The sequence below is a fragment of the Fukomys damarensis genome, unplaced genomic scaffold (genome assembly GCF_012274545.1).
Source record: "Fukomys damarensis isolate Sample0158 unplaced genomic scaffold, DMR_v1.0_HiC HiC_scaffold_3, whole genome shotgun sequence".
Classification (NCBI taxonomy): Eukaryota; Metazoa; Chordata; class Mammalia; order Rodentia; family Bathyergidae; genus Fukomys; species Fukomys damarensis.
Window position 1 is genome coordinate 48,284,748 of NW_022900915.1, and position 24,338 is coordinate 48,309,085.

At 58.6% G+C, this 24,338-nt stretch overlaps 1 protein-coding gene across 2 annotated transcripts in view; it reads left to right on the forward strand.

The window, feature by feature from the left end:
* Positions 1-24,338, forward strand: part of Obscn (obscurin, cytoskeletal calmodulin and titin-interacting RhoGEF) — a 100,170-nt gene that overhangs the window by 64,658 nt on the left and 11,174 nt on the right. The window contains exons 49-75 of one of the 2 annotated variants that reach the window (XM_033768015.1): positions 251-1,124; positions 1,801-2,079; positions 2,971-3,049; positions 3,315-3,433; positions 3,623-3,820; positions 4,278-4,310; positions 4,454-4,552; positions 4,771-4,989; positions 5,237-5,297; positions 5,536-5,606; positions 6,145-6,267; positions 6,383-6,522; positions 6,945-7,145; positions 7,231-7,313; positions 7,636-7,809; positions 8,316-8,472; positions 8,611-8,727; positions 8,810-8,974; positions 9,059-9,217; positions 9,308-9,485; positions 9,910-10,023; positions 14,309-14,476; positions 14,692-14,794; positions 14,993-15,122; positions 15,796-15,907; positions 18,863-18,905; positions 20,782-22,186. In XM_033768015.1, coding sequence (XP_033623906.1) covers positions 251-1,124; positions 1,801-2,079; positions 2,971-3,049; positions 3,315-3,433; positions 3,623-3,820; positions 4,278-4,310; positions 4,454-4,552; positions 4,771-4,989; positions 5,237-5,297; positions 5,536-5,606; positions 6,145-6,267; positions 6,383-6,522; positions 6,945-7,145; positions 7,231-7,313; positions 7,636-7,809; positions 8,316-8,472; positions 8,611-8,727; positions 8,810-8,974; positions 9,059-9,217; positions 9,308-9,485; positions 9,910-10,023; positions 14,309-14,476; positions 14,692-14,794; positions 14,993-15,122; positions 15,796-15,907; positions 18,863-18,905; positions 20,782-21,817 — 5,235 coding nt within the window. In that variant the 3' untranslated portion in view covers positions 21,818-22,186. Of the gene's footprint in view, positions 1-250; positions 1,125-1,800; positions 2,080-2,970; positions 3,050-3,314; positions 3,434-3,622; positions 3,821-4,277; positions 4,311-4,453; positions 4,553-4,770; positions 4,990-5,236; positions 5,298-5,535; positions 5,607-6,144; positions 6,268-6,382; positions 6,523-6,944; positions 7,146-7,230; positions 7,314-7,635; positions 7,810-8,315; positions 8,473-8,610; positions 8,728-8,809; positions 8,975-9,058; positions 9,218-9,307; positions 9,486-9,909; positions 10,024-14,308; positions 14,477-14,691; positions 14,795-14,992; positions 15,123-15,795; positions 15,908-18,862; positions 18,906-20,781; positions 22,187-23,065; positions 23,270-24,338 lie in introns of those variants that run through there. The other variant, XM_033768010.1, reaches the window with a different exon arrangement.

Genomic DNA, 24,338 nt, shown 5'->3' on the forward strand with positions numbered 1-24,338 from the left:
CACCTGCTGAGTCTCCATTCACCTGTCCATTCTCTGGCCTTCCATCCGCACATCCATTTATCTCCTCAGCTGCCACTGAACCTCTAAAGAGCTGGAACTGGCCTCCTGCTCTTCCTCACAGCCATATCAGTAGAGGCCAGTGGGCACCTGGACGTCAGTGATGCTCCTATGGCTGCCATTGGGTGGGGACAGGACAGCACACCTGCCCGCTTTCCCTGCCCTACTGTGAAACTGCACTCTGTGCCCCCAGCTTGGAGCCCCAGCTACCCCTTCTGTGAAGCCCCAGAGACAGCAGGAGCAGCCCCCCACTGCGCACCTGCCTCCAGGAGACTCGAGCACTGAGGGTCTGGGTGACCCCTCCATGGACAGAGCAGCTGTGAAGATCCAAGCTGCCTTCAAAGGCTACAAGGTCCGCAAGGAGATAAAGCAGCAGGAAAGGCCTGTTTTCTCCCGCACCTTTGGGGATACAGAGGCACAAGTGGGTGATGCCCTGCGGCTGGAGTGTGTGGTGGCCAGCAAGGCAGATGTGCAGGCCTGCTGGCTGAAAGATGGGGTGGAGCTGACAGATGGACGACACTACCACATGGACCAGCTAGGGGATGGTACCTGCTCTCTGCTGGTCACTGGCCTGGGCCATGTCGATGCTGGCCGTTACACATGTCGGGTGAGCAGCAGGTTTGGTCAAGTGAGCCACAGCGCCTGTGTGGTGGTCAGTGGCACGGAAAGCGAGGCTGAGAGCTCCTCGGGGACTGAGCTGGACGAAGCCTTCCGACGGGCTGCCCGGCGCCTGCACCGGCTCTTTCGCACCAAGGGCCCAGCTGAGGTCTCGGATGAGGAGCTCTTCCTCAGCGCCGATGAGGGCCCTGCAGAGCTGGAGGAGCCTGCTGACCACGGGCAGACCTACCACGAGGATGAGCGCTTCATCTGCATCCGCTTCGAAGCACTCGAAGAGGCCCGCCGGGCCAGCACCTGCTTTCAGGACATGTTTGCCACCATGGGTGTCACGGTGGACATCCGCCTCACGGAGCAGGGGCCTCGGGCAGTGGAGATGCGTATAGGCAAGGTGGTGCCCAATCCTGCCATGCCTCGGGAGCCAGAGCCTGGCCTGCAGCCCTCTGATGCTGGTGAGTGGGCAGTTGCCTCGACCAGGTTGGAGCTGGGCCTCAGGTGGGGGAGGAGGAGCGGTGGGTGGGGCCTGGAGAAGCTTGTGGTGGCTGCAGTCAGTCAGTAGAGTGCCACCAGGTGGGAACAGGTGCAGCTGCCAGGTGGGAAGTGCTGTGTGCTATGGGGCAGCTGCTTCAGCCTCTCTGAGCCTCGGTCCTCACCTGTGCAGAGATGAACACTTGCTTCCTGGGGGTTTGTTTCCCTTAACAATTGTCAAAAGAGACCAATTTGGCAATCGAGCATAGCTAAGACTCCGTCTCAGCATTGACTCATGCGTCTCTGGGACATTAGCAGATTCTAGGTGATGACCTGAAGCTTCCTTATGCCCAGAAGCTTCTCTTGGATTTTGAGCACTTCCACACTTTAGATCTCCCGGTTCACAAGGCTATCCCCTTTCCTGCATGTCCCCCTCCTTCTTCCCTCTTGTCTCTGGTAGAAGCTTGGGGTCTGAGAAGGAGTTCTGGGGGAGCAGGAGGGGAAGTCAGCAGGCAGCCTCAGTCCCTTCCGCCTGGAGGTCTGCGGACGCACCCCTGAGAACCCATGTGTCATGTCACTCAACCCTGGGTGAGGTGTGGGCAGCATGGCCAGGGTGATTGTTGGCCTATGGGGACTCACATTCCCCTCTGCTTGTCCCAGCCCCCATGTTCTTGACGGAGCTACAGAACCAAGAGGTGCAGGATGGGTACCCTGTGAGCTTCGACTGCATGGTGACAGGCCAGCCCCTGCCCAGCGTGCGCTGGTTCAAGGATGGGAAGCTGCTGGAGGAGGACGACCATTACATGATCAACGAGGACCAGCAGGGTGGCCACCAGCTCATCATCACCTCTGTGGTGCCTGCGGACATGGGCGTCTACCGCTGCCTGGCTGAGAATAGCGTGGGCGTCTCCTCCACCAAGGCTGAGCTCCGTGTGGAGCGTGAGTGCTGCCAGGGTGGGGAGTCAGGGCACAGGTTTGGGCTGGGCAGGGTCGGAGCCACCACCTGTCCCAGTCAGAGACAGAGCAACCTCTGGGGCCATTGGGTTTGGGCAAGGGGATCTCACTTTTTGTTGCTGGTTTTTTGGTGATTGGATGGCAGTATTCTTTGCTGTACTTTAATACTGTGTTTCTCTTTGATGTGTGTGGATCTTCTGGGAACTTTAGATTTATAGTTTTTCTTAAGTTTGCATTTTTTTGTTTTATTTTGTTGTGGTCCTGGAGATTGAACCCAGGGCATCATGCATGCTAACAAGTGCTCTACCACCTACCAGTGAGCCATATGCCCAACCCTCATCTTCCTTTTTTGTCTTGAGATGGGGTCTCACTGTGCAGTCTGGGCTGGTCTAGATCCTTGTGCCTCAGTCTCCTGAGTGCTGGGATTTCAAATGTGTACCACCATGCCTGGCTCATTTTTAAGGGTGGTAATCCTGGTCTTTTCTTGAAGCTTTATCTCAGGACCTCCCAAAAGTCCACTCTCGAAGCCCCTGAGGGTTAGTGTTTTAACCTCTGTGGAGGACACATGCTCTGTCCATCAGAGTGGTGAGTCTGGGTCTTGCTATGCTCTGAGGTCTCAGCCATGTCTCTCCAGCCCTCCTGGCTGGTAGGTTGGAGCATGAAGGTTCTGTTACTGTCACTGCCCGGCACCTAGAAGTGTGATAGTTGCAGTCTGTTAGGTCAGAGAGATGGGAGTTAGCCATGAGGCTGGTGCCTACCAGGAATAGGGAGACCCAAAGCAGCTGTTCCTCTCAGGACACCAGGCTGAGGGTCTCCCAGCTCTGTTGTGTCCTTGGCCATGTCCTTGGCTTCCTCTAGCTCCCCTTCTCTCCCCAGTGACCAGCACAGACTACGACACTGCAGCCGATGCCACGGAGACTTCATCCTACTTCAGTGCCCAGGGATACTTGTCCAGGTGGGGGCCTGTGGAGACCTGGGGACACCTGGCTGTGTGGTGGTCACACAGACTGCTGAGCCCGGTGACTAATGTCCAGGGCTGTGGTGCTCAGCTAATGGGGTATGGACTGACCAGGCAGACCCTAGAGCCTCCAGTCAGGCCTGGTGGTCTCTGATCCAAGCCCCAGAGTCCACCCACATCTGACCTTCATCTCTGTGGCCTCTCTGTGGGCTGTCTTTCTGGTCTACTCAGAGGCTGCCCCTGTGTTTGTTCTTCCTGCCAGCCGGGAGCAAGAGGGCACAGAGTCAGATGAGGGGCAGCTTCCTCAGGTGGTGGAGGAACTGAAGGACCTGCAGGTGACTCCAGGCACACGCCTGGCCAAGTTCCAGCTCAAGGTGAAAGGTGAGGGCCGGGTAGTGGGACTGCCAGTGAGGCTTAGGTGGGTATGCAGGAGGGCACACAGGAGACAGAGATATGATGGTTTGGGGCCTTTTCCTCTGGATGTGTGGTGCCTGTGGGGAGGTGGCCCTGGACTGGGCCTGGTGATCATGGGTATTGGCTTTGTGCTGACTGCTGCCCTCTGCTCCCCAGGCTACCCAGTCCCCAGACTGTACTGGTTCAAAGATGGCCAGCCTCTGACTGCATCTGCTCACATCCGCATGACAGACAAGAAGAGCTTGCACACCCTGGAGATCATCACAGTTACCCGGGAGGACACTGGCCAGTACTCGGCCTACGTCAGCAACACTGTGGGCACTGCCTACTCATCTGCCCGGTTGTTGGTCCGCGGTGGGTGCCCCGGGCCAAGGCAGAGATGCAGCCCTAGAACAGTGTCCCCTGCGGGCATTGTCACTGTGGCTGGAGTGGGTGGGTATCTGTGGGAGAGGGCCTGGGCCTCTTGTGGAACCACGTGGGGAAAAAAAAAAGAAAAGTCCACGTTTTCCTCTTTTTACTGAAAGTTAGTTCCAAATGTGACCCAGGCCTGGCCTGCATCACAAGCGTGACTTTCAGCTGCTATGTGCACCAGTGTCCACACGATGGCTCTAGCTGAGGCCCCAGTCCCGGTGGGGGGATGAGGGGGCAGAAAGTACTTGTGCACTGAGTGTGTGGGCTGGCTTCCTGGATGATGGCCCAACAAAGGGTTGGGAGCCTGTGCCCATGGCAGCGTGACCTGGGCCCCATAGCACCTTCCATAGCCCGGGGGTGGGGGCAGTGTGTGCTAATGTCTGACCCCTTTGCCTTCCAGGCCCTGAGGACCCTGAGGAGAAGCTGGCCTCAGGTAAACTGACCTACTGGGCAGGCTTGGACACTGCCCTGGGTCTGGGCTGGAAGAGGGACCTAGGGGAGGCATGGGCCATGCAGGGGCATAGACATGGTGGAAGGGCTTGGGGTGTCCACCAGTGAGTGACTCCCACCTTCCAGATGTGCATGACCAGCTGGTGCCACCCCGGATTCTGGAGAGGTTCACCCCCAAGAAGGTGAAGCGGGGCTCTAGCATCACGTTTTCCGTGAAGGTAGAAGGTAGGCAGTTTTCGGAGTGATGCCCCCACCTCACCCCAGAGACTCAGAGACGGCACCAAGGTCTCTGCGGGCCCAGAACCAGGCAATGGCCTTATCTTCCAGAGAAGGGGGATTAGACTTGTACCTAGGGTCTGGGCTCTCTCTGGAGGTTGAGTGGGTCCTGGAGGTGTGCTGGGTCCCTGGCCACTCCCATATGGGGTACCTGCCTCCCTCCTCAGGACAGCCTGTCCCTGCTGTGCACTGGCTCCGGGAGGAAGTAGAGAGGGGTGTGCTATGGATCGGTCCTGACACTCCAGGCTACACAGTGGCTAGCTCGGGCCAGCAGCACAGCCTGGTGCTGCTGAATGTGGGCCGTCAACACCAGGGCACCTACACCTGCATTGCATCCAACGCTGCCGGCCAGGCCCTGTGCTCCGCCAGCCTGCATGTTTCTGGCCGTGAGTGGGGTGAATGGGTGGGTTAGGGGGTGGCATCAGGTACGTCGGGGTGTGGTCTTTCACCCTGTGAGGCCTGGGACCCCATCCAGGCCTCAAGAACAGATCAAACCCCCAGCACAACAGATTTAGGATACACCCCAAGCCCCTGAATCCAGCCCAGGCTCTCCATTGTGGTAGGGTGGCCCAGGAACCTGGGGTCTTATGTCTGGGGTCAGGGACCTTGCCTGAAGGTCTGTTCTCCTGACAGTGCCTCAGGAGGAGGAGCCAGAGAAGGCAAAGGAAGCTCTCATTTCCTCTTTCCTGCAGGGGTGAGTGGGAACCTGGCTAGGCTGGGAGGGGTAGGAGAGGAACAGGAGCTCCCTTCCCCATGCAGGCCATGGGGCTCAGGCCAGCCTCAGCCTCCTGTGCCTCAGTTTCCACACATAAAGAGAGGGCTTCCTGGGGCCGGCTGGCACAGGGACCCCGATAATTGCATCCTGGCCTGTTGCCCCTAGCCTTTCTGGGGCGTGGTGCACCCCAGCCTCTCAGGTCACGCTTTTCCCCCAGGACCACTCAAGCTATCTCTGCACAGATGTTAGAATCTGCAGGTGTCACCAGCCTGGCTGGACAGAGGAAAGGTATGGGAAGAGTGAGCACTCAAGCTCTGTGCTGATGTGGGGTGTGGGTGCCTCCTCCTAGACTGTGCGATGGCTGGGTGTGGGCTCTGGGGCTGAGCCCTGCCTTCTCAGGGATGTGTCCAGGCCTTGGCTGGGGTCAGAGCTATTTCTGACCCCATGCACCTGAGACAGGTCAGGTCCCACAAGCTGTGCGGATGCCTGGGTATGAAGTACAGGGGGTGGAAACAGTGCCAACCTGACGGTAGGTCTGATACGCTCCCACCTCCGTCCTCCATTCCATTGCCCTCTACTCTGCAGCTGTGGGAGCCACCCACTGTCCCTCAGTGGAGTCCACTGTCCCTGGTCACCCACTGTCCCCTCTGTGCAGCTTTGCTTCCTCTTACCCTCGGCCCTGTTGGCCACACCTCAGCTCAGATGCTCACGAGCCAGCAAGGCTTTGGTCCTGCACAGCCAAGCATCACTCCTATAGATAGCTATGTGCCACTGAGCCCCTGCTGAGGCTGGCCTTTGGGATGCTGGGTAATTGTGTGCCCCCCAGGTGAGGCCCTGGTAGCTGAGGAAGAACATGGCCACTTGTCACTTGCTGAGGTGGGCACAGAGGAGTTCCTGCAGAAGCTCACCTCCCAGATCTCTGAGATGGTGTCTGCCAAGATCACACAGGGTGAGACCAGTGCCCTTGGGTGGGAACCGTCGACCCTTGTGTGGGGTCTCTGGGTCTGTCCACGTCCTGGGCCCTGGGCAGTTGGGAGCATCATGACCCTGGTACCCCTCGCCAGCTAAGCTGCAGGTGCCTGGAGGTGACAGTGATGAGGAGTCCAAGACACCATCTGCATCGCCCCGGCATGGCCGCTCACGGCCTTCATCCAGCGTGCAGGAGTCCTCTTCAGAGTCAGAGGACGGGGACTCCCGTGGTGAGGTGGGTGATCAAGACTGAGAGTGGACCTGGAAGGGTCAGCCCTCCTGAGGAGTGGGTTCTGAGCTGGGTCCTCACGCACAAGGTTCCTGCAGACTGGCTTCCTAGCAGAACCCTCTGTTTACGCACTTGGATGAGTCTTGTGCCTGTAGCACACCTAGCGCCCTGTTAGGTCTTAGGATGGTGGGTGGCATGTGATGAGGCAGTGTGGACACGGGAAGCGTGGTGGCCTCTGTTGGCCCTATTTCTGCTGTCCATTATGGGTGGCAGCCCTGAGGTGTGACATGACCTGGGGACTCCTGCCCTGAAGTCTGGGCACAGCAGGCCTTGAGTCCCTTCCTCCCTTAGATCCTTGGGGGCAGCTGGGGCCTGGGTGGCCTAGTGTCTGTCTCCCACCCTGCTCAGTGCATCGCTCTCCCTGTCAGATCTTTGACATCTACGTGGTCACTGCCAACTACCTCCCCCTGGGAGCTGAGCAGGATGCCATCATGCTGCGGGAGGGGCAGTACGTAGAGGTGCTCGATGCGGCTCACCCACTGCGCTGGCTCGTGCGCACCAAGCCTACCAAGTCCAGTCCCTCCCGGCAAGGCTGGGTGTCACCAGCCTACCTGGATAAGAGGCTCAAGGTACCAGTGCCAGGCATGGAGGTTGGTGGTCACTGGCCACATCCCCATGTGGGGTCACAGCCTGACCTCAGCCTGCCCCTCATAGCTGTCACCAGAGTGGGGGCCCCCCGAGGCCCCTGATTTCCCAGGGGAGGCCATGTCTGAAGATGAGTACAAGTCGAAGCTCAGGTGAGTGTGCTGGGCAAGGGCAGACCCTCCTGGCTCTGGGCTGGGGGCTCCGCACATTTCTTTCTGGGGGTCATGCATGCTGATCCAGGTTGGGTGAAGGCCAAGGACAGAGGGCAGGCCAGTGCCTGTGGTGTCCACCATTGCCCTGTCCTCAGGACATCCCGCTGGCAGGGTTTCCATGTGAAGGAGGGGTTCCTCTGTACCTCTCACCTTGTTTGGATGGGCAGTGGCAGCTGCAGTGGCAGAAGGAGCTGAGGCCCTGGGCAGCCAATACATGCATGACTATATGGCCCCAGTCCCCTCACGGCTGCTCCCCACCCAGCGCTATCATCCGGGAGCTGCTGAGCTCAGAACAGGATTTTGTGGGTGAGCTGCACTTCCTCCAGAGCCACCACATGCAGCACCTGGACTGCTGTCCCCGTGTGCCCCCTGCTGTGGCCAGCCAGAAGGAGGTCATCTTCCGCAATGTGCAGGACATCAGCTGCTTCCACAGCAAGTGAGGCTTTTGGCTGGGCTCGGGCAGGAGCTGGGAGGGATGGGCCGCCTGCCAGTTTACTATCAGGTGATGTGATGTGTGCACTGGCTGACACACAGGAAGGCCTGCCACACACCCTCACATGCGTGCACATGTATCCCTCTGGGCATCTGTGAACACATGCAGTCCTCACCTACCACACAACCATGTGCACACTCTTACATGCATGCCTGTGTGTCCAGCACAGCATACATGCATCAGATGCACACCCTGGAAGGTCTCCATGCACCTGCACTCTTGCACACTCATGCAAGGCATGCAGGTGTATAGTGCACACCCATGTGCATACCACATATGTATATCCATTGTATATACACATTGCAAAGGTATAAACAAGCACATATGAACATACACTGTACAAAGGTGGGCACACGCATTTATGTACACACATGCACACACATGTGCCCACAATACAGGTCTGCTTTTGTGTGGGAGCCTTGTACACTTGTGTGTCCTTTCTGTGGCAGCTTCCTGAAGGAGCTGCAACGCTGTGACACAGATGATGATGTGGCTATGTGCTTCATCAAGAACCAGGAGGCTTTCGAGAAGTACCTGGAGTTCCTGGTGGGCCGTGTTCAGGCTGAGGCGGTGGTCATTAGCACCCCAGTGCAGGAGTTCTATAAGGTGCCCTGCCTGCTGCTCCCTGATCCAGTGTCCCACTCCTCATGGGGTGCGAGCTGTGTCACCCCAGCTATCCACAGGCTCAGAGTGACCCCAGCCGAGGGTGTGTGTTCCACTTGACCCCCACTCCGTTTCCTGCAGAAGTATATGGAGGAAACGCTGCCTACCAGGGACCCTTCGCAGCCCCCGCCACTCCCACTGCAGCACTACCTGGAGCAGCCAGTGGAGCGTGTGCAGCGTTACCAGGCTCTGCTGAAGGTGGGACCCGCCAGCCTGCCATGTGGGCCTGGGAAGTGGGGCTGGGTCTTCTCCAGACCTGACTCTGCCCCTTGCTCCTCAGGAGCTGATCCGGAACAAGGCCCGCAATCGGCAGAACTGTGCGCTGCTGGAGCAGGCCTATGCTGTGGTGTCTGCCCTGCCCCAGCGTGCGGAGAACAAGCTGCACGTGTCTCTCATGGAGAACTACCCAGGCACCCTGGAGGCCCTCGGGGAGCCCATTCGCCAGGTGTGCCACGGCCATGGTGGGAAGCTAACACTGGGTGCCCCAGGGCTGGTTGTGCAGACTGACCAACCACTCACATCCCCCCAGGGCCACTTCATCGTGTGGGAGGGTACACCGGGTGCCCGGATGCCTTGGAAGGGCCACAAGCGCCATGTCTTCCTCTTCCGCCACCACCTGGTGATCTGCAAGCCCCGGCGGGACTCACGTACTGACACCTTTAGTTACGTGTTCCGTACCATGATGAAGGTCTGTGGCCGTGGGCTGGGGCCCTGCAGCGCAGGGGCCTGGGCTCAGCCTCAGAAGTCTTCAGTCTGCTGACACCTGCACCACCCACAGCTGAGCAGCATCGACCTGAACGACCAGGTGGAAGGGGATGACCGTGCCTTTGAGGTGTGGCACGAGCGCGAAGACTCTGTGCGAAAGTACCTGCTGCAGGCGCGGACAGCCGTCATCAAGAGTTCGTGGGTGAAGGAAATCTGTGGTATCCAGCAGCGCCTGGCCCTGTCCGTGTGGAGTGAGTATGCTGGGGGTCAGGCTGGGCTTAGGGTGCTTCGACAGACGAGCCTCTCCCCTTCCCCAAAGCCTTGAGGGTTTTTGGAGGATCCGTGCTGTGAGGGGCCCATGGCAGTGGCCTCCCAGAGCCCTGAGCAGGTGTCTCCAGGGATGGGGACACATGTGAAATCCAGCTTGGAGCATCCCTGGACACCCTGTCAGTTGGGAAGGGTGTGCATCCAAGCCTCCGGTCCAGCTGTCGTGGACTCTTCTCCACAGCCCCCCCCCAGTGTCTGCAATTACTGGGTTGGGACGCTAGATGGTAGCAGCCACTCCTGCAGATTCAAGGAGACTGGTACAGGGTGGGGAAGCCTGCCAGTACTGACCAGTGGGGTCTGCACACCTCACAGCCCCCACAGAGTGCTCAGCACCCTGTGTCCCTGCAGGTGCCCCGGAGTTTGAAGAGGAGCTAGCCGACTGTACAGCCGAGCTGGGCGAGACGGTGAAGCTGGCCTGCCGTGTGACGGGCATGCCAAAGCCCATTGTCAGCTGGTACAAAGGTGCAACCCAGGGCTGGGGTCCCTAACCTTCCTGTCCAGGTGCTGGCCTGCACTGGGGCAGAGTCTCACAGGAAATCTCAGCGGCTGCAAAGTCCAAGGCCATGTGTAGGTTCAGCAGGGCCAGGGTGTGAGGGACATGGATGGGCCAGGCCTGGCCAGGGGCTGACAGTCTTTGAATAGATGATGTACAGAGAAGCCTGTGACATGAAGTTACAGTGGGAGCACACAAGGAGACAGAGCGACAGAGCCCGGACAGCTTCCAGGTAGTGTCTGAGCTCTCCAGTGAGCAGCAAGCCACTGTGATGCTGAGGCAGGCCAGTCTCAGATGCTGGAGCAGACTGCTGGCAGCCTCGGTTTTGCCACTCCCTAGAAGGGCTCACCATGACTCTCAGGTCATGGGTTATGGTAGCAGAGGACCCGGACTGAGGCCACTGGGCAGGGCTCAGGTGTCACCATGTGAATCTTTAGTTATCCTGTTCTGGCGGAGCTGTCCAACAGCCCTGTTCTGTCAGTGACACTGGTGGCACACAAGGTATCACCAGCCAGGGGAGCCCCTGAGCCTCGGGCAGAGTCATGAGGCCTCGGCATGGAAGCCCTGTGGTGTCTTGACCAGCAGAGACACAGATGGCGTCCGCTATCTGTCACTGTGGCTGTGATGTAGAGAGGCTGAGAGGACAGAAGAGCGGGCACCTGTGGCACCATGCTGATGCTGGGGCTGTGCTGTGTCCTGGGTGCATTTGGAAGGTGGCCCAAACACATGCTGCCCTGGGAGGGCTGGGGAGGTTGGGCACAGGAGAAGGCACAGGGCCTGAGCTGCTGGTGGCTCTGCTGACAGAGGCAGGAGGAACAGGGGAGCCAACAGCAGGGCCCACGAGGGGACGGTGAGAAGCTGGGGTGTCACAGAGTTCCAGTGCAGTTGTTGAAGGCAGAGAGTGACCTGGCCTGAAATGAGGCAGGGTAACCAATGTTGCTGGCCGGGGTGGATGTGGGATGAGGGCCAGGAGGGGTGAGGACCAGGGCTCCAGGACGGGGCTGTGACTCCAGGGTCTCCCAAGGGGAAGTGAGTGGAGGGAGGGCAGCTGCGAGGGCCAGGGAGCCTGTGAGGGGTGGCATGGGGGGAGAGACCGGGGGCACCCAGAGCGGCCACCAGGACCAGAGCCGAGCACATCCCAGGGGCACGTGTACTCGTGAGGGCACACTGTGGTACACACATGCACTCACACTTACACATACACACACACTACATATACCCACACAAAGACATGCCTTATCTGTGTATATGCCACGTGTGCCACACACATGCCATGTCCTTATATGTGCATGTGGACATAATGTAATATGTACAAAGTGTACACTAGACACATGTACTACACACTAATGCCTGTGCATACATACACACAAAAGACGGGTTCATATGTAACTTCACACTAAACACAGACAGGCACACTGCACACATGTACACAATGCTGTGCACACAGAAACACTACAGGCACACAGGGACACCACACACAGATGCTGTGCACACAGACATACACCTGCCCCGCGCTCCATATCTGCCAGATGAGCAGTCACAGCCAGGCAGTGTTCCATGACAAAGCAGGCTTCATCTGTCAGGTGTCAGCCTGGCCCAGTGTGCCAGGTGCGGCACTGCCTCACCTGTCAGGGCAGCATCTGGTATATTAGATGTGGCCTAATCAGTCATTGCCTGATCTGTTGGGGGCAATGTCACCTGCTCTACCTGCCTGCATCCACAGGGAGGATGTTAGCTGGGTGCACTGTGCCCTGGTGGTGAGGGACCCATCTCAGTGTCTGTGGGCTAGGGAGGTCAGTGCCCACTCAAGTGGCAGCAGGGACACATTCCTAGGCATGTCTTCTGATTGAGCAGCCCTGTTGTAAGTAATGCTTATCATGCCCGAGTCCCAGGCTTGGCTGGAAGCCTAAGTGTGAGAGACCCGCTGGTGTCTGGGGCCACATAATTCATGGGTGAGGTTTCCTTGAACACCAGCCAATCCTTCAGACCACCCTGAGGTGCATGTCACCATATGGAACAGAGGCAGATATGGCTTCTGGGTCCCAGCCAGGAAGACTGATTAGTGTGTACAGTTTGCTCCCCCTGGCTACTTCATGGAGGTCACAGCTGTGGTGGGCACTCACCACCTGGATACGGGGCTGGGTGGTACAGTGGTTGGCGTTTCTCATTGGTCTTTTGCTTCGCTGGGTGATAGGAGGCCCAAGCCCAGGCCCCATGTCGGGTTCTGCAGGTCCCAGTTATACGGAGCCAGCTGTCTGTATGGCTGGTGGGATGGAGCTCAGAGCACCTGTCAGGAAGTAGCCATATGTCCAGTGCAGTAGAGAAGCTGGCTCTGTTTCCATTCTGTGGGTGAGGAGGGCGGGGCCATTCCCTCTTGCTGTCTCAGAGTCTGAAAGGATTGGCTCCCAAGGGGAGAATCCAGGTGTCATTGGGCTGGGCATCTGGTGTCCCCCATGCATGCTGCACAGGGAGCTGGCATCAGAGCAGTGTGTCTGGTGGCCGCCCATGGCCAGACACTCCAGGTGGCAGCATGCGCAGTCTCAGAAATGCAGAGCCTGTCTTAGTCACTCTCTGTTCTGCAAGACACCTGAGCCTGGCTCTTTATAAAGTAGGGTTCCTGGGCTCGTGGTCTGCAGGCTGAGATCCAAAGGCAGGGTACAATCTGATAAGGTCCTTTCGCCATTGTGAGAGAGGTGGAATCCAGGCATAGAGCCTGGTCTTGGTGACTTTTCCTGTGTGGGCAGCAGCGTCCAGGTCCTGCCACTGGTAGAGCCAGAACGATGCTTCTAACTGGCCACCCTAAGGACAGCATGCTTTATTCAGTGTCAGGGGCTGTGGAGGTCAGGGTATAAAGCTGAGTACAGTGTGGCCAGGGTCCTCCTGGTGCCCAGTGTGCCCAGGAGGGTATGAGGGGCTGCTGGTTGGTGCGGTGGCTCTGGCATGGTTGCATTTATTTCTATGCTGTGGAGCAGCAGCCACAGGGAACTGGTGATAATCTGTTGCCAGGCAGCAGCTCCTTCTCTGGCCACACAGGCCTGTGTGTCCTGACTCCTCATCACCACTGTTGCCACTGTTGTCACCATGGTTGCCTTTGACGACCACTGGCCTGGTCCCAGCCTTCTCCTCTGGGGTTCTCTTCCTGTCAACCCACCGGAAAGGGACAGGGAGACAGGCTGGGTGTGGCCATGTGTGCTCCTGCCCCTTCTCCACAGTTGGGGACATCCCTCCAGCTTGTCTGTGACTGAAGATTGAGACACCTGGGACATCCCAGTTCAGGAGCTGAAACCGCTGTGCCCCTGTGTCCCACAAAGAGGTTCCCACTCGAGGTTCCTGGCACACTGGACCTCAGGCCCTGAGAGTGGGAGGCCATAGGCAGAGCTGCTGGAATGTGTGGATGCATGGGTCTAAGACTATGGATGTTTCACGGCAAGGTTCTCTGCAGGGCAATGTCTTCTCCCCAGGAAGGAAGTTGGCCTTGGGCAGACACATTTGAGTGGCATCATACATGGTTGATTATTGTGACATTTTCAGTCTTTATGTTTCTTTTATTGGAAGACCATTCGCTGCCTTCTTTTATTATTTTCAGACTTTGTAACTCTTTCATTGTGTTTTACACAAGAGTACTTTAGAAGAGGGGGCCTGCCATGTGCATGCTGCCTGGGAGATGGCAGCTGCAGGGTGGCTCCCAGCCTCTGCCCCAGGAGGGTTTCTTCGGGCAGCTCTGACTCAGTGGAGGAGGGAGACAGCTTGAGGGGGGCTTGTCCAGAGCATGTGGGTTTCAGAGGCTGAGTGCTGGGTCTGGGCTGCTCCTGGGGTGGGGTTTGGTGACATTCCTGGAGGACCCGACTTCCATGTCCAGCTGCAGGGCTGTGTGTGGGTGAGAGGACAGGAAGGTGCTGCGTGGTGACCAGGGAAAGGTGGTGGGCCAGGGTGGGTGGGGATTGTGTGATCCAGGCTTGGCCAGCACCAGGAAGGTCCTGAAGAGTTGCAACGTCCTGGGGAGGTGACCAAGTATCTGGCTTCCCTGTAGTGTGTGCTTGTTCGTGCAAGTCCCCCACCTACCCCCTCTGGCGGGTGCCCATGCTGGACAGGGACAGAGACAGGTCCTGCTGTGCTCTTAAAACAGAGAAGAGAAGTGATGGACATAGGAGCAGAGAGAGACAGCAGTGACAGACCAGATGAGGACCCAGACGCAGGAGACATGGACTAGACCCAACCTCTGTCACCGTGACAGGCTTGTGCCCTGCTTTCTAGATGGGAAGCCAGTGGAAGTGGACCCTCACCACATCCTCATTGAAGACCCCGACGGCTCATGTGCCCTCATCCTGGACACCCTCACTGGTGTGGACTCCGGCCAGTACATGTGCTTTGCAGCCAGTGCTGCTGGAAGCGCCAGCACCTTGGGGAAGATCCTGGTGCAAGGTGGGTGGGTGCCTCGTGGCTCAGGGTCCCTGCTCTGGGGTCTGTGGAGATGATGTCACGGAGACCAGGCAGCGCTTTGCGGAGGCGCAGTGGCCCCGGCGTGGCGCCCGCTGCTCACCGCTCCCTGTCTCTCCTCACTGTCCCCACACACCTCTCTGCTTGTCTGGGTCTCCGTCTCTCTTTGTGTCTCTTACCTCCCACTCCTCCTCCTGCAGTCCCCCCAAGGTTTGTGAACAAGGTTCGGGCTGGGCCCTTCGTGGAAGGTGAGGATGCCCAGGTCACTTGCACCATCGAGAGTGCCCCGTACCCTCAAGTCAGGTGGGGTGCAGGCCCTGTGGGTGGTGTGGGCTGGGCGGCTGTCACTGGGTCAGGGCTGGGCTGGCACAGCTGCCAGCCCCTGAGCAGCGGGCTGGGGGAACACGGTCAGGCTGGACTGTGAGGTGGGCTCCAGAGTTGCTGGCTTGGCCTGGGAAGGATGCCAAGGGTGTCCCTGTCTCATGGCCTCCTGGGTTGCAGGTGGTACAGGAACGGGGCTCTGCTGAGCCAGGGAAGCAAGTATGGCATGCTGAGTGAGCCCCGCAGCGGGATGCTGGCACTGGTGATCCGGGCAGCCAGCCACGAGGACCTGGGGCACTATGAGTGTGAAGTGAGTGGGCTGAGGGGCTGTGTCTCACTGGGGCACAGACACTGAGGTCACCCCTGCCCAGGACTGTTCTTGGCTGTCCCCTGCCTGTAGCCTCCCAGCTCCCATAGCAGCAGGGACCCTGCTTCTTGGTCTCCTTGCCATTGGCTCTGCCAGTTCAGAGATGCTGCCTGGTTGTCACCCCTTGAGAGGACCTGGTGCTGGTGAAGGCCATATGGGAGATGCAGCACTGCTGAGGGATGAAGTACCTGGTCCCTGTTTTCTGTGTCCACAGCAGGGACCCCACATAGCCAGGCATCACTCTGCTGCCCTGGGAGCTTGGCCCTAGCCATGCCACCTTCTCCTGAGCCCTACTGAGGCCACTGTGCTCCATGTGGTGTCTTTGGCCAGGGACCCTGCCCCATGGATGCACTTGGGAGCTGAGGACCCTTGCATAGTTTGATACATTTGTCACTGGCCACATGTGATGCTTGTTTACATTTAAGTCCATTAAAATTAAATCCAGTTCAAGATCCATGCTCCTTGGGGAACAGCTTGTCACTGCAGGAGGCCTTGTCTCCATCAGGGCATAGCCAGGGTGGGTAATTCAACCTGCAGATGTTAGTGTGGCCCCAAGAGGTGGCCTGGGCTCCATGGGAAGTAGGATCCAAGGGCACCTCTGCTGGCTCTTTTGCAGCTGGTGAACCGGCTAGGCATGGCCCGAGGGGGCACGGAGCTGAGTGTGCAGAGTCCTGTGCTTCGGGCCCAGGACCAGCGGCATAGGGAGCTGCTCTTGGCTGCCATGGAAGGTAGGTCCCGCCACACACCCATCAACTTGCACTCCCAGGCCAATCCCTTGTAGGCCTGGGCAGGATTCAGGGGTACTAAGTGTCACTTCTCATGTTCATGCTGTACTTCAGGGGCTGGGTTGGGGTCCTGGGGAGAAAGGGTCATGGAGAGGCATGAGGGCTGCCACTGGCACCCGTGGGGTTGTCAGAGGTGGGCTGAGGCCTGAGAGGCAGCAGAACGCAGGGGCCTGACCCCTGTTCAAATCACCTGTGCTTTGTTGGGCAGAGGGAGCAGGCCATCTTGGTGCAAGAGGGGCTCACGTGGGGTGCAGAGATGCAGGGTCTTTGCCTGGCCTAGGGCCACTCCTAGGGTTCTGGAAGTGGATTGGCTGCAGAGGAGCCTCACAAGGGACGGAGGTGAAGGGGGTTATGATGCGTCACTTCTCCGGGGTCCCTGCTGGGCAGCCAGTGTATGGAGTAAGGCAGTGGGCATCTGTGCTGGCTGCCTACTTGGAGATGCCCCTTAGGGCTGCCCAAGCAGGTGGTGCCTTCTGTTCTGGGGATGTGCAAGTAGAGGTGCAGCTATACCCTCCATGCGCACCACCTGCTCCTGTGGGTGTCCACCGACCAAAATCTCCCAGTGCCGGACATCAGGCTCTGATCTGCAGTCATTGTGGACATTTTGTGCTGGGGGGACAGAGGGCTTGTTCCTTGTCCCTCATGTAGCCAAGATCTGGCTGAATACCTGTCATCCTGAGTCCCTCTGTCTGGCCCACGTCTGTTGGACCACGGTGTTCATAAACCTGTGATGGTGCCCACAGCACCAGGCACACACACTTCTGTGTCACATCTCTGTCGGAAAGCATCCTCTGCATGTGTTCGTTGGGTGTCAAGGCAGTGTCTTTCTGCGTGCATAGGAGGCTGGCAGTGTGGAGAGAGGCCTGGGGCGCCTGGGGCCACTGGGGCCAGGTGCATCATGAGCACCTTGGTGAGGCCAGGGGCTGCCACTGGAGACCTGGCATTGGAGCCCAGACCCTGCTTCCTAACTCTTGTCTGTGGCTTCACCTCACCTGGCTCTATGCCTGGTGGGCATATCCCCTCGCTTGCTCATCTGCCCAGCTGGGAGCCTCGCTTCATGCAGCTGCCCTCTCCTGCAGTCGCAAACACTCATTGCCCAGTGGTGGCATTTGGGGCCGTGAACACAAGTGCCAGCTTTTCCCAGTTCCCACTCCAGGAGCAGCAGGACCTGCAGGGAGCGTAAAGGAAGCTCTAGTGTTCCCAATCCCACACTGCAGGTGGGCGCTGGCTGTTGCCCAGTCCAACTCCGTCCAGAGCCAGAACTTGTGGCTGGGACCTGGGTCACCCCCCAGTTACTTCCCTCCAGGGATCAGCTTGTGCAAACATACACATGCAAAGATCCATATACACACATGGGCACATTGACACACAGCAAGTATAAGCATCCAGGCACAAGATACATGTGTGAGCACATGTATACATGCTCACACAGGCACATGGTTCACATGTGCACCCACATGCAGGCACATGACGTGGGCACACAATGCATGAACACATAGGTGCAGATATACACCTGTGAGCACACGCATATGCATGCACATGACACATGGGAGTTTATGTACATAGAGATGTGATTCACATGTGAGTACACACATCTGCAGGCACACACACAAGTATTGTGTGCATATGTATACACATGCATAGGCACATGACACCATGTACAGGGTCCCCACCGTGAGCACATGCACAGACTCAAGTACATTGTGCACACATTTGAGTACATGTGCACACATATAGGAACACCCAGACAAAATACATGTGTTAGCACATCAGCACACAAGCACACTCAGGTGTGTGAATTGTGAGCAGTGTACATGTGGCACACGCACCCATGTGAACACATACATAGAGGCACACATGGATGCACACACACACATACACCCAAGAGTAAGCATAAGCACCATGCTGATGCACACACAGATGCACACACAGACATGTGTGACACATAATGGCACATATGCACAGTAAGTGTAGCTTTCCAGGGCACATAGAAGCACCACTAGTAAATTAAAGTCACTTGCACCCCATGTGACACAGGTTTAAAACACCCCAGCTCCTAGAGAGAACCTTCCTTCATGAAAGCTCCAGGACCAGGTGCTTTAGGCTGCAGTCCCTGCAGTGTCTCTTGAGTCTCCTGGGCCCTTCAGTTTTCACACAGGTGGTTCCGGGGCCTTCTGGGATGGCAGGTGCTTCTAGCCCCTGGGCTGCCTGCTGGCCAGATAGCCAGGCCAGGAGGGGCATCTTTGAGTCAAGCCAGCCCCATCCAGAAGCTTCAAGGGGTGAGGATGCCTCACTGCCTCAGGATGGATGAGAGAGATGCTGCCTGACCCTGAGTGAGCTGTCCTGTCCCTAGAGCTGAGGTTCCCTATGCAAGGTAGGAATCACAGGCCCATCCTGCTGTCGGGAAGGGAGGCAATAGAGAGGCTATAAGCAGGATGCTCCTGAAGGATGAGGGTCAGCTGTACCATGGGCACAACACCCTGCCTGGCATCCTCAGGTCTGTCCTTGGGAGGAGTTGATGTTCCATGTCGGGACTCTCAGGCCCGTCTCCCCTGGAGAGGTACCTTTTGGTCGTTAGGATTTCTTGGGGCCATCCTGGTCTCAGCGTGGCTCTGGCCACCCCTCTCCCCTCTCTGAGGCTCAGTTTACATGTCTGAGAATGGGACCATGTGCTAGCGGGATCCCTGCAACCACCACACAGTGGAGGAAGAGGCTGAGTTCTCAAGTGGGCAATACAGGTACCCTACACCCCCACAGAACCCCAGACTCCAGCCATTCATCTTGGACCTAGCACCCCTGTGCTGAGGGGGAACCACACTGCCAGGCCATGCAGACCACTGAGCCAGCCGTGGTCACTGTGGGTCTGTAACCCTGGCTATCCCACTGTTCTCTTTGTAGTCACTGAGCAGGAGACTAAGGTCCCCAAGAAAACCGTCATCATGTAAGTGCTCTAACCCTCTTCCTGACTGCGGTGCCCCGCATGCCACTAACCCTACACCCTGCCTGTGTAGCACCATTGTTCCTCCTGCGCATGGCCTTACTCCGTATGGTCACCTGCACCTCACAGAACTGGGCTTCCTCTACCTGCACAGCCCTCTGAGCCTGACTCTGCCCATGGCCCACCATCTCCCAGAGTCATTTAGTCTGCACAACTCCAGGCAACGTGGCCAGGGTTTGGGCTTGGGTGGAATGGGAATGGAGGGCTGTGTCCTTTCTTGGCTGGGGACAGCATTCTAGGAGCGAGGGAGTTGATGAGTCTGCAGCAAGACCTCCTGGCTGACAGCCATTGGAGATGGGTCTGGTGCAGTGGAGGTTGCTTTTTTATGAACCTGAATCTAAGTTTAATAGTGCAGCAGAGATGGATAGCACAGCCCTTGGCCCTCTGAGGACCCTGAGCCCAACACTCCCTTTTGATTGACAGAGAAACTGAGGTTTGGGGAAGTGGAAGTCAGCCATGCCCCAAGTACCTAGGGCCGCACCCACTGACCCTTTCTTCGTCCCCAGGTGCCTTTGAGGCTGTGGGAGAGGCAGATGGGGCAGAGGAAATAAAAGTCACCAGCCCAGGAACAGGACAGACACAGCCACACTGGGTGGAGGCGGGAAGTTGGTCTGCACTGGAGAACCCTGAGTTAGCCCCTCCTAGGTATTTGCCATGCAGAGGAGGCTGAGCCTGGTGCACCCATAGTGGGTGGGCACTGGTCCTGGAGTAGGAGCAGCCGTAGCCCACACCAATCACTTGCCGTGCTGCCCAGGAGGAGGCACTGTTACCACTCCTAGGTGATAGATGGAGACGGAGGAGCAGAGAAACTGAAGGAAGGTAGGTCAGACCTCTGCGTGGTCTGTGCCAGCCTTGGGGAGTGGCTGCTCTCACCAGAACGAAAGAACCTGTCCAACTTGAGGAAGGGAGAGAAGTGTTCACCCCTGACCTGGGCCCTGTGCCACATGTAGAGGCCTCATGCCTTCTGGGGGCAGGGTGAGGCAGGCAGCACATCTGACATCGGGGAGGCTGCTACTCAGGTCCAGTACCTGAGCAGGGTGAGGAGGCCTCAGGCTTGTGCCCCACCTGGGCCATAAGCTCAGCTCTGGGTCCTCACTGGGTGAGGGCCAGGGGAGTCAGGGCCTGTCCTGCTGGGCACCTGGGGGTGGACTTGTGTTCCTGGCCCATCCTGAACAGAGCCCTGAGTAGACAAAAGCTAGGGAGGAAAGGCAAGGCCTTCACCATGGCATGTTGGATGATGGCACCAGGCCCCAGTCCAGGGACAGCCAGGGCTGTATGCAGTGCAGTGTGTCCTCCACCCAGCTGTGGCCCACTTCACCCAGCACCCGGGGTCCCTCCTGACACATGTGAAGGCATCAGGACCACCCCAGGGCAGAGCAGGGAGCTGCAGCATCCCAGCCCATCTACTGCCCACCATTGCAGGGGATGGGGCCAGGCAGGGGTCACAGAAAGGGCCATGCTAGCTGCACGCCTTCCAACCAGCCTTCCTGCCCAGCCTGGCCCTGAGCACATGCTGTACACCCTTTTCAAGCTGGCAGGGCCAAGTGGCCAAGACAGGGAGGTGCCAGCCTGTGGTTGTAGCCTGGGCCTTCCATTGACCCAATGCGAGCTGAGGTTAACCTCATGGGCCTTTGTGCTTTGTTCCTTTGGCTTTGGGATGGAGTTCCGCAGGCCAGGATCATATGCATGTGTAGGAGTTTGTGCAGCCTCACCCCTTGCTGCCTGCATTAATGTGGGCTCTGGCATCTACATATGGCATGGTGCTTGGGAAGGCCACGGGTCTCCATGCCCATCTCTCCTGGGCCCTCTCCCCCACCAGAGAGGAAACCATCACCACTGTGGTGAAGAGTCCTCGTGGCCGCTGCCAGTCCCCCAGCAAGTCCCCATCCCGCTCGCCACTCTGCCGCCCCACCAGCCCACAGAGGCCAGGCCTGTCCACCCAGACCCCCAAGCCGCCACCTCCACTGGACTCCTGCCGACCTGAGGTGGAGCCAGGCTGGACACCTGCTGTGCCCACACTGTTCGTGACAGAGGCTGAGGGCCTCTCTCCAAAATGGGTAGAGGTAGAGGAGACCATCGAGGTTCGAGTGAAGAAAGGGGGACCTCGGGGTGCATCTCCCACCCCAGAGGCATCCGGCAGCCCTGGGGGGGTACTTGTCATGCGGCCTGGCATGGATTCCAACACCAACAACTCCAACAACACACGGCTGGGCCAGGACTCAGCAGTCGCCTGTATTGGGAAGCCACTGGTCCTCTGTGTGGACACTGGTGGCACAGTCTGGGCCACCCCTGAGGAGGACAGCACCATGGAGGAAGGAGGAGGAGGGCAGGAAGAGGACGGAGGCCCTATCGTGAGAGAGGAGCTCCAGGACACTGAAGGCCTTGGAGGCCGAGACCCTAAGATCCTTACACACAATGGCCGTGTGCTGACCCTGGCTGACCTGGAGGACTATGTGCCCCAGGAAGGGGAGACCTTTGGCCGCAGAGATCCCATGCCCAGCGCCTCTGGGGAACCCCCATGCAAGGTCTCGGTGCTGCAGAGAGAGATTGGCGAGCCTACTGTGGGGCAGCCTGTCCTACTCAACGTAGGGCGCTGGCCCAGCTCCTTCCAGCAGGGGCCCCGGGCCCCAGGGGCTGAAGGCATCTCCTTCCTTGTGCAGGGGCTCAGGCCCAGGGGCAGCACCCCCTGGATATCCTCCTTCCATGCCCAAGTGCAGCAGTCTTCAGACAGCAATCAGAGTAGCTTCAAAACGGAGGTCTCCACCCGGACAGTTGGCTTCGGGACCGTGGGCGAGACTGTCACACTGCACCTCCACCCAGGGGGGAATGAGGGCCCTGGCCCCTCGCAGGGTTGAGACTACATACTGTGGGCTTGGGGCGAGGCCCTGTGTATGTCCTGGGTCACATGGCATGTGCACTGATGCCAGGCCTAAGGCCTGGTCCAGGCCCCTGGATCCTGCCCAGCTCCTATGCAGCTCAGGACAAGCCTCCCTGCCCTCTGCCTGGCCTCTACCTCACAGACCTCATCCCCAGCTGGGTGCTGGGTGAGGCCAACACTGGCCTGTGCTGAGGCCCCTTGGATACTCCATGCTGGGCAGTCCCCTGGCTGAAGCATGTGGTTCCAACACCAATGTTTGCCCTGTCCCCCCAAATAGCTGCCCCATGCAGCTCTTGACTTTGCAGTCTTCTGTCCTGGGGCCTGTGAACAATAAATCAAGTCCTATACCTGCTGTGGGCTCCTTCTTGCTTCTGCGCCCGCATTGCAGGTCTCCTGCCCCGTTAGGCTCCAGGGTTGCCCATGCTCCGAGAGCAATTGCAGGTCCCCATCTGCCCCATGGGGTCTTTGAGTGCCCTGTGTCGCATAGCCTGCGGGCTGCCCATGGGAACACTTGGTGACCTGGCAGCCCCAGGGAGGAGCAGGGTGTTGTCAGGGCCCATGTGGGGCCAGGATGTGCTTTGACTGCACAGCGCCGCATTGCCCCTGTGCAAGATGAGTCCAGCTGGGCTCATTCTGGTCCTGCTCACCTCAGTGGGGAGTGGAGTGCAGATGCACAGCGCCTCGGAGGGGAACCTGGGGTTGCATCTCTAGCCTGTATGTGGGGCTCGGTGGACGGCTCCTCACAGAAGGGGGAGGGTGGGCGTGGTCAATGCCCTGGGCACTAAGCAGCAGCATCCATGGGCATCTGGAGGGCCAGGAGAGGGGAGGGAAAGGGAGACAGCCGCTGGTCAGATGGGGTGGGTGGAGCCACTGTGAGAGGTGGCCTGTGTCCAGAGGGCTGTAGTTAGGGTCACCTGGACACCCACCCCAGCTGCCCTGGATTTTTGGAGCTGTGCAGTGCAGCACTGATCTGAATTAGCCTGGGGGTGAGCCTGAGGGTCACTGTGGGGTCAGTGTGGGATGGAGGGTGCTGGGGTCTGGGCTCTAGGGGCTGAGGGTGGGCTGCAGCCTGGTGGCCCCGGGAGGAGGAGGTGCACCTGAGTGTTGAGCCTGGGCCTATGGGCCCTATGGAGGGGACCTGTGGAACTGTCCCAGCTGGGTAGCCTTGGAGGCCCAACTCCATCACCGGAGGCCTGGGCCTTACTGCACTGACCCCTCTCCACAGAGGCTGCCTTTGAGGACTCCGTCCACCCTGTCCCTGATGGAACCCACCTGGAGGTGTCACCTACTCTGCTTCAGGGATCCGAGGCTCCAGCCCCCTCTGCAGGGGACTCTACAGGGGACTTCATTGTTCCCAGCCCCACTGAGCCATCTGTGTCCCAGGAGGCCAGGCCTCAGCCCTTGGGTGTGGGATCCTCGAGTGCATCTGGTGAGGTGCCACGTGATGTTGCCCATGGTTGTGAACTGTGGGGCCCCAGGAACTCCATGCCCTGGGTCAGACCTGTGCCTCGCTGGGCCTCAGTTTCCCTATCTGTGAGACTTTGGCAGATTAATTGTCCCAGAACCAGGGCTCCCTGCTTGGGCTGTGGCACCTGGCTTGAGTTCTGCACTTCCTTGGGCTCTTCTTTTGTGGTCAGTGTGCTGAGCCCCAGGGCAGGCTTGAGTCAGGTTGGACGGGGACTGGTCAGCCAGGACCTGGGCCGTCCATCCACCTCCCATCCTGTCCTCTATCCACATGGCCTCTGCCCAGCCCCTGTGCACCTCTTGTACCCCTGCCCTGGCACATAGCCCAGATGCCCTATCAGGCCCTCGCTCCACCTACCTGTAGGGGCTCCCTATTGTCTGCCTGTGCTTGGGCAGGGCACAGGCACTGGCACAGCAGCCTGCACAGCTCCTCTCCACAGCTAGGGCCAGCATGCATTTTCTGGGTGCTGTCTGTCCCAGGGGCCTGGAGCATGGTGGCCCCTCCCTGTCCCCTGTCACCACTTCCAGCAGTGGCAATAGGTTGCTGTCAAGAGGGAGGACACAGTAGAGGCTGACTGGTGGGTGGGGCCTCCTGAGTCCTGGCTTTGTTCTGTGCCAGGAACATTGGGCACCAAGTATTGTGATCATGGTCTCTGACACCAGTGCTGGTGAACCTGACAGGAGCACAGCCCCAGACCCCTACCCTGGCTCTGTTCCCTGGTGCCCCACCATGTCCCCTTGTGCCTACCTGACTAACTCAGCCTGCCCCAGAGGGCTTGGTGCATTGACCATAGCAGTGCATGTTGGGGGAGATCTGCCTCTCAGATGGCCCCAGATACCAGTGCTGGACATCTGCCTACTCCCAGGCAGCAGGCAGTGGGCCTCATTCGCCTAATGCACCTCTGTCCCCTGAGGCTGTCCTGAGCCGTTTCTAGCCGGGCAGACTAGCTGTCCTAATGTGGCCCCTGCTCCTCAGCAGCTGCTGAAGTCCCATCTGGGCCTGGGGGAGTCGGAGGCTGGTTGGGCACCCTGCA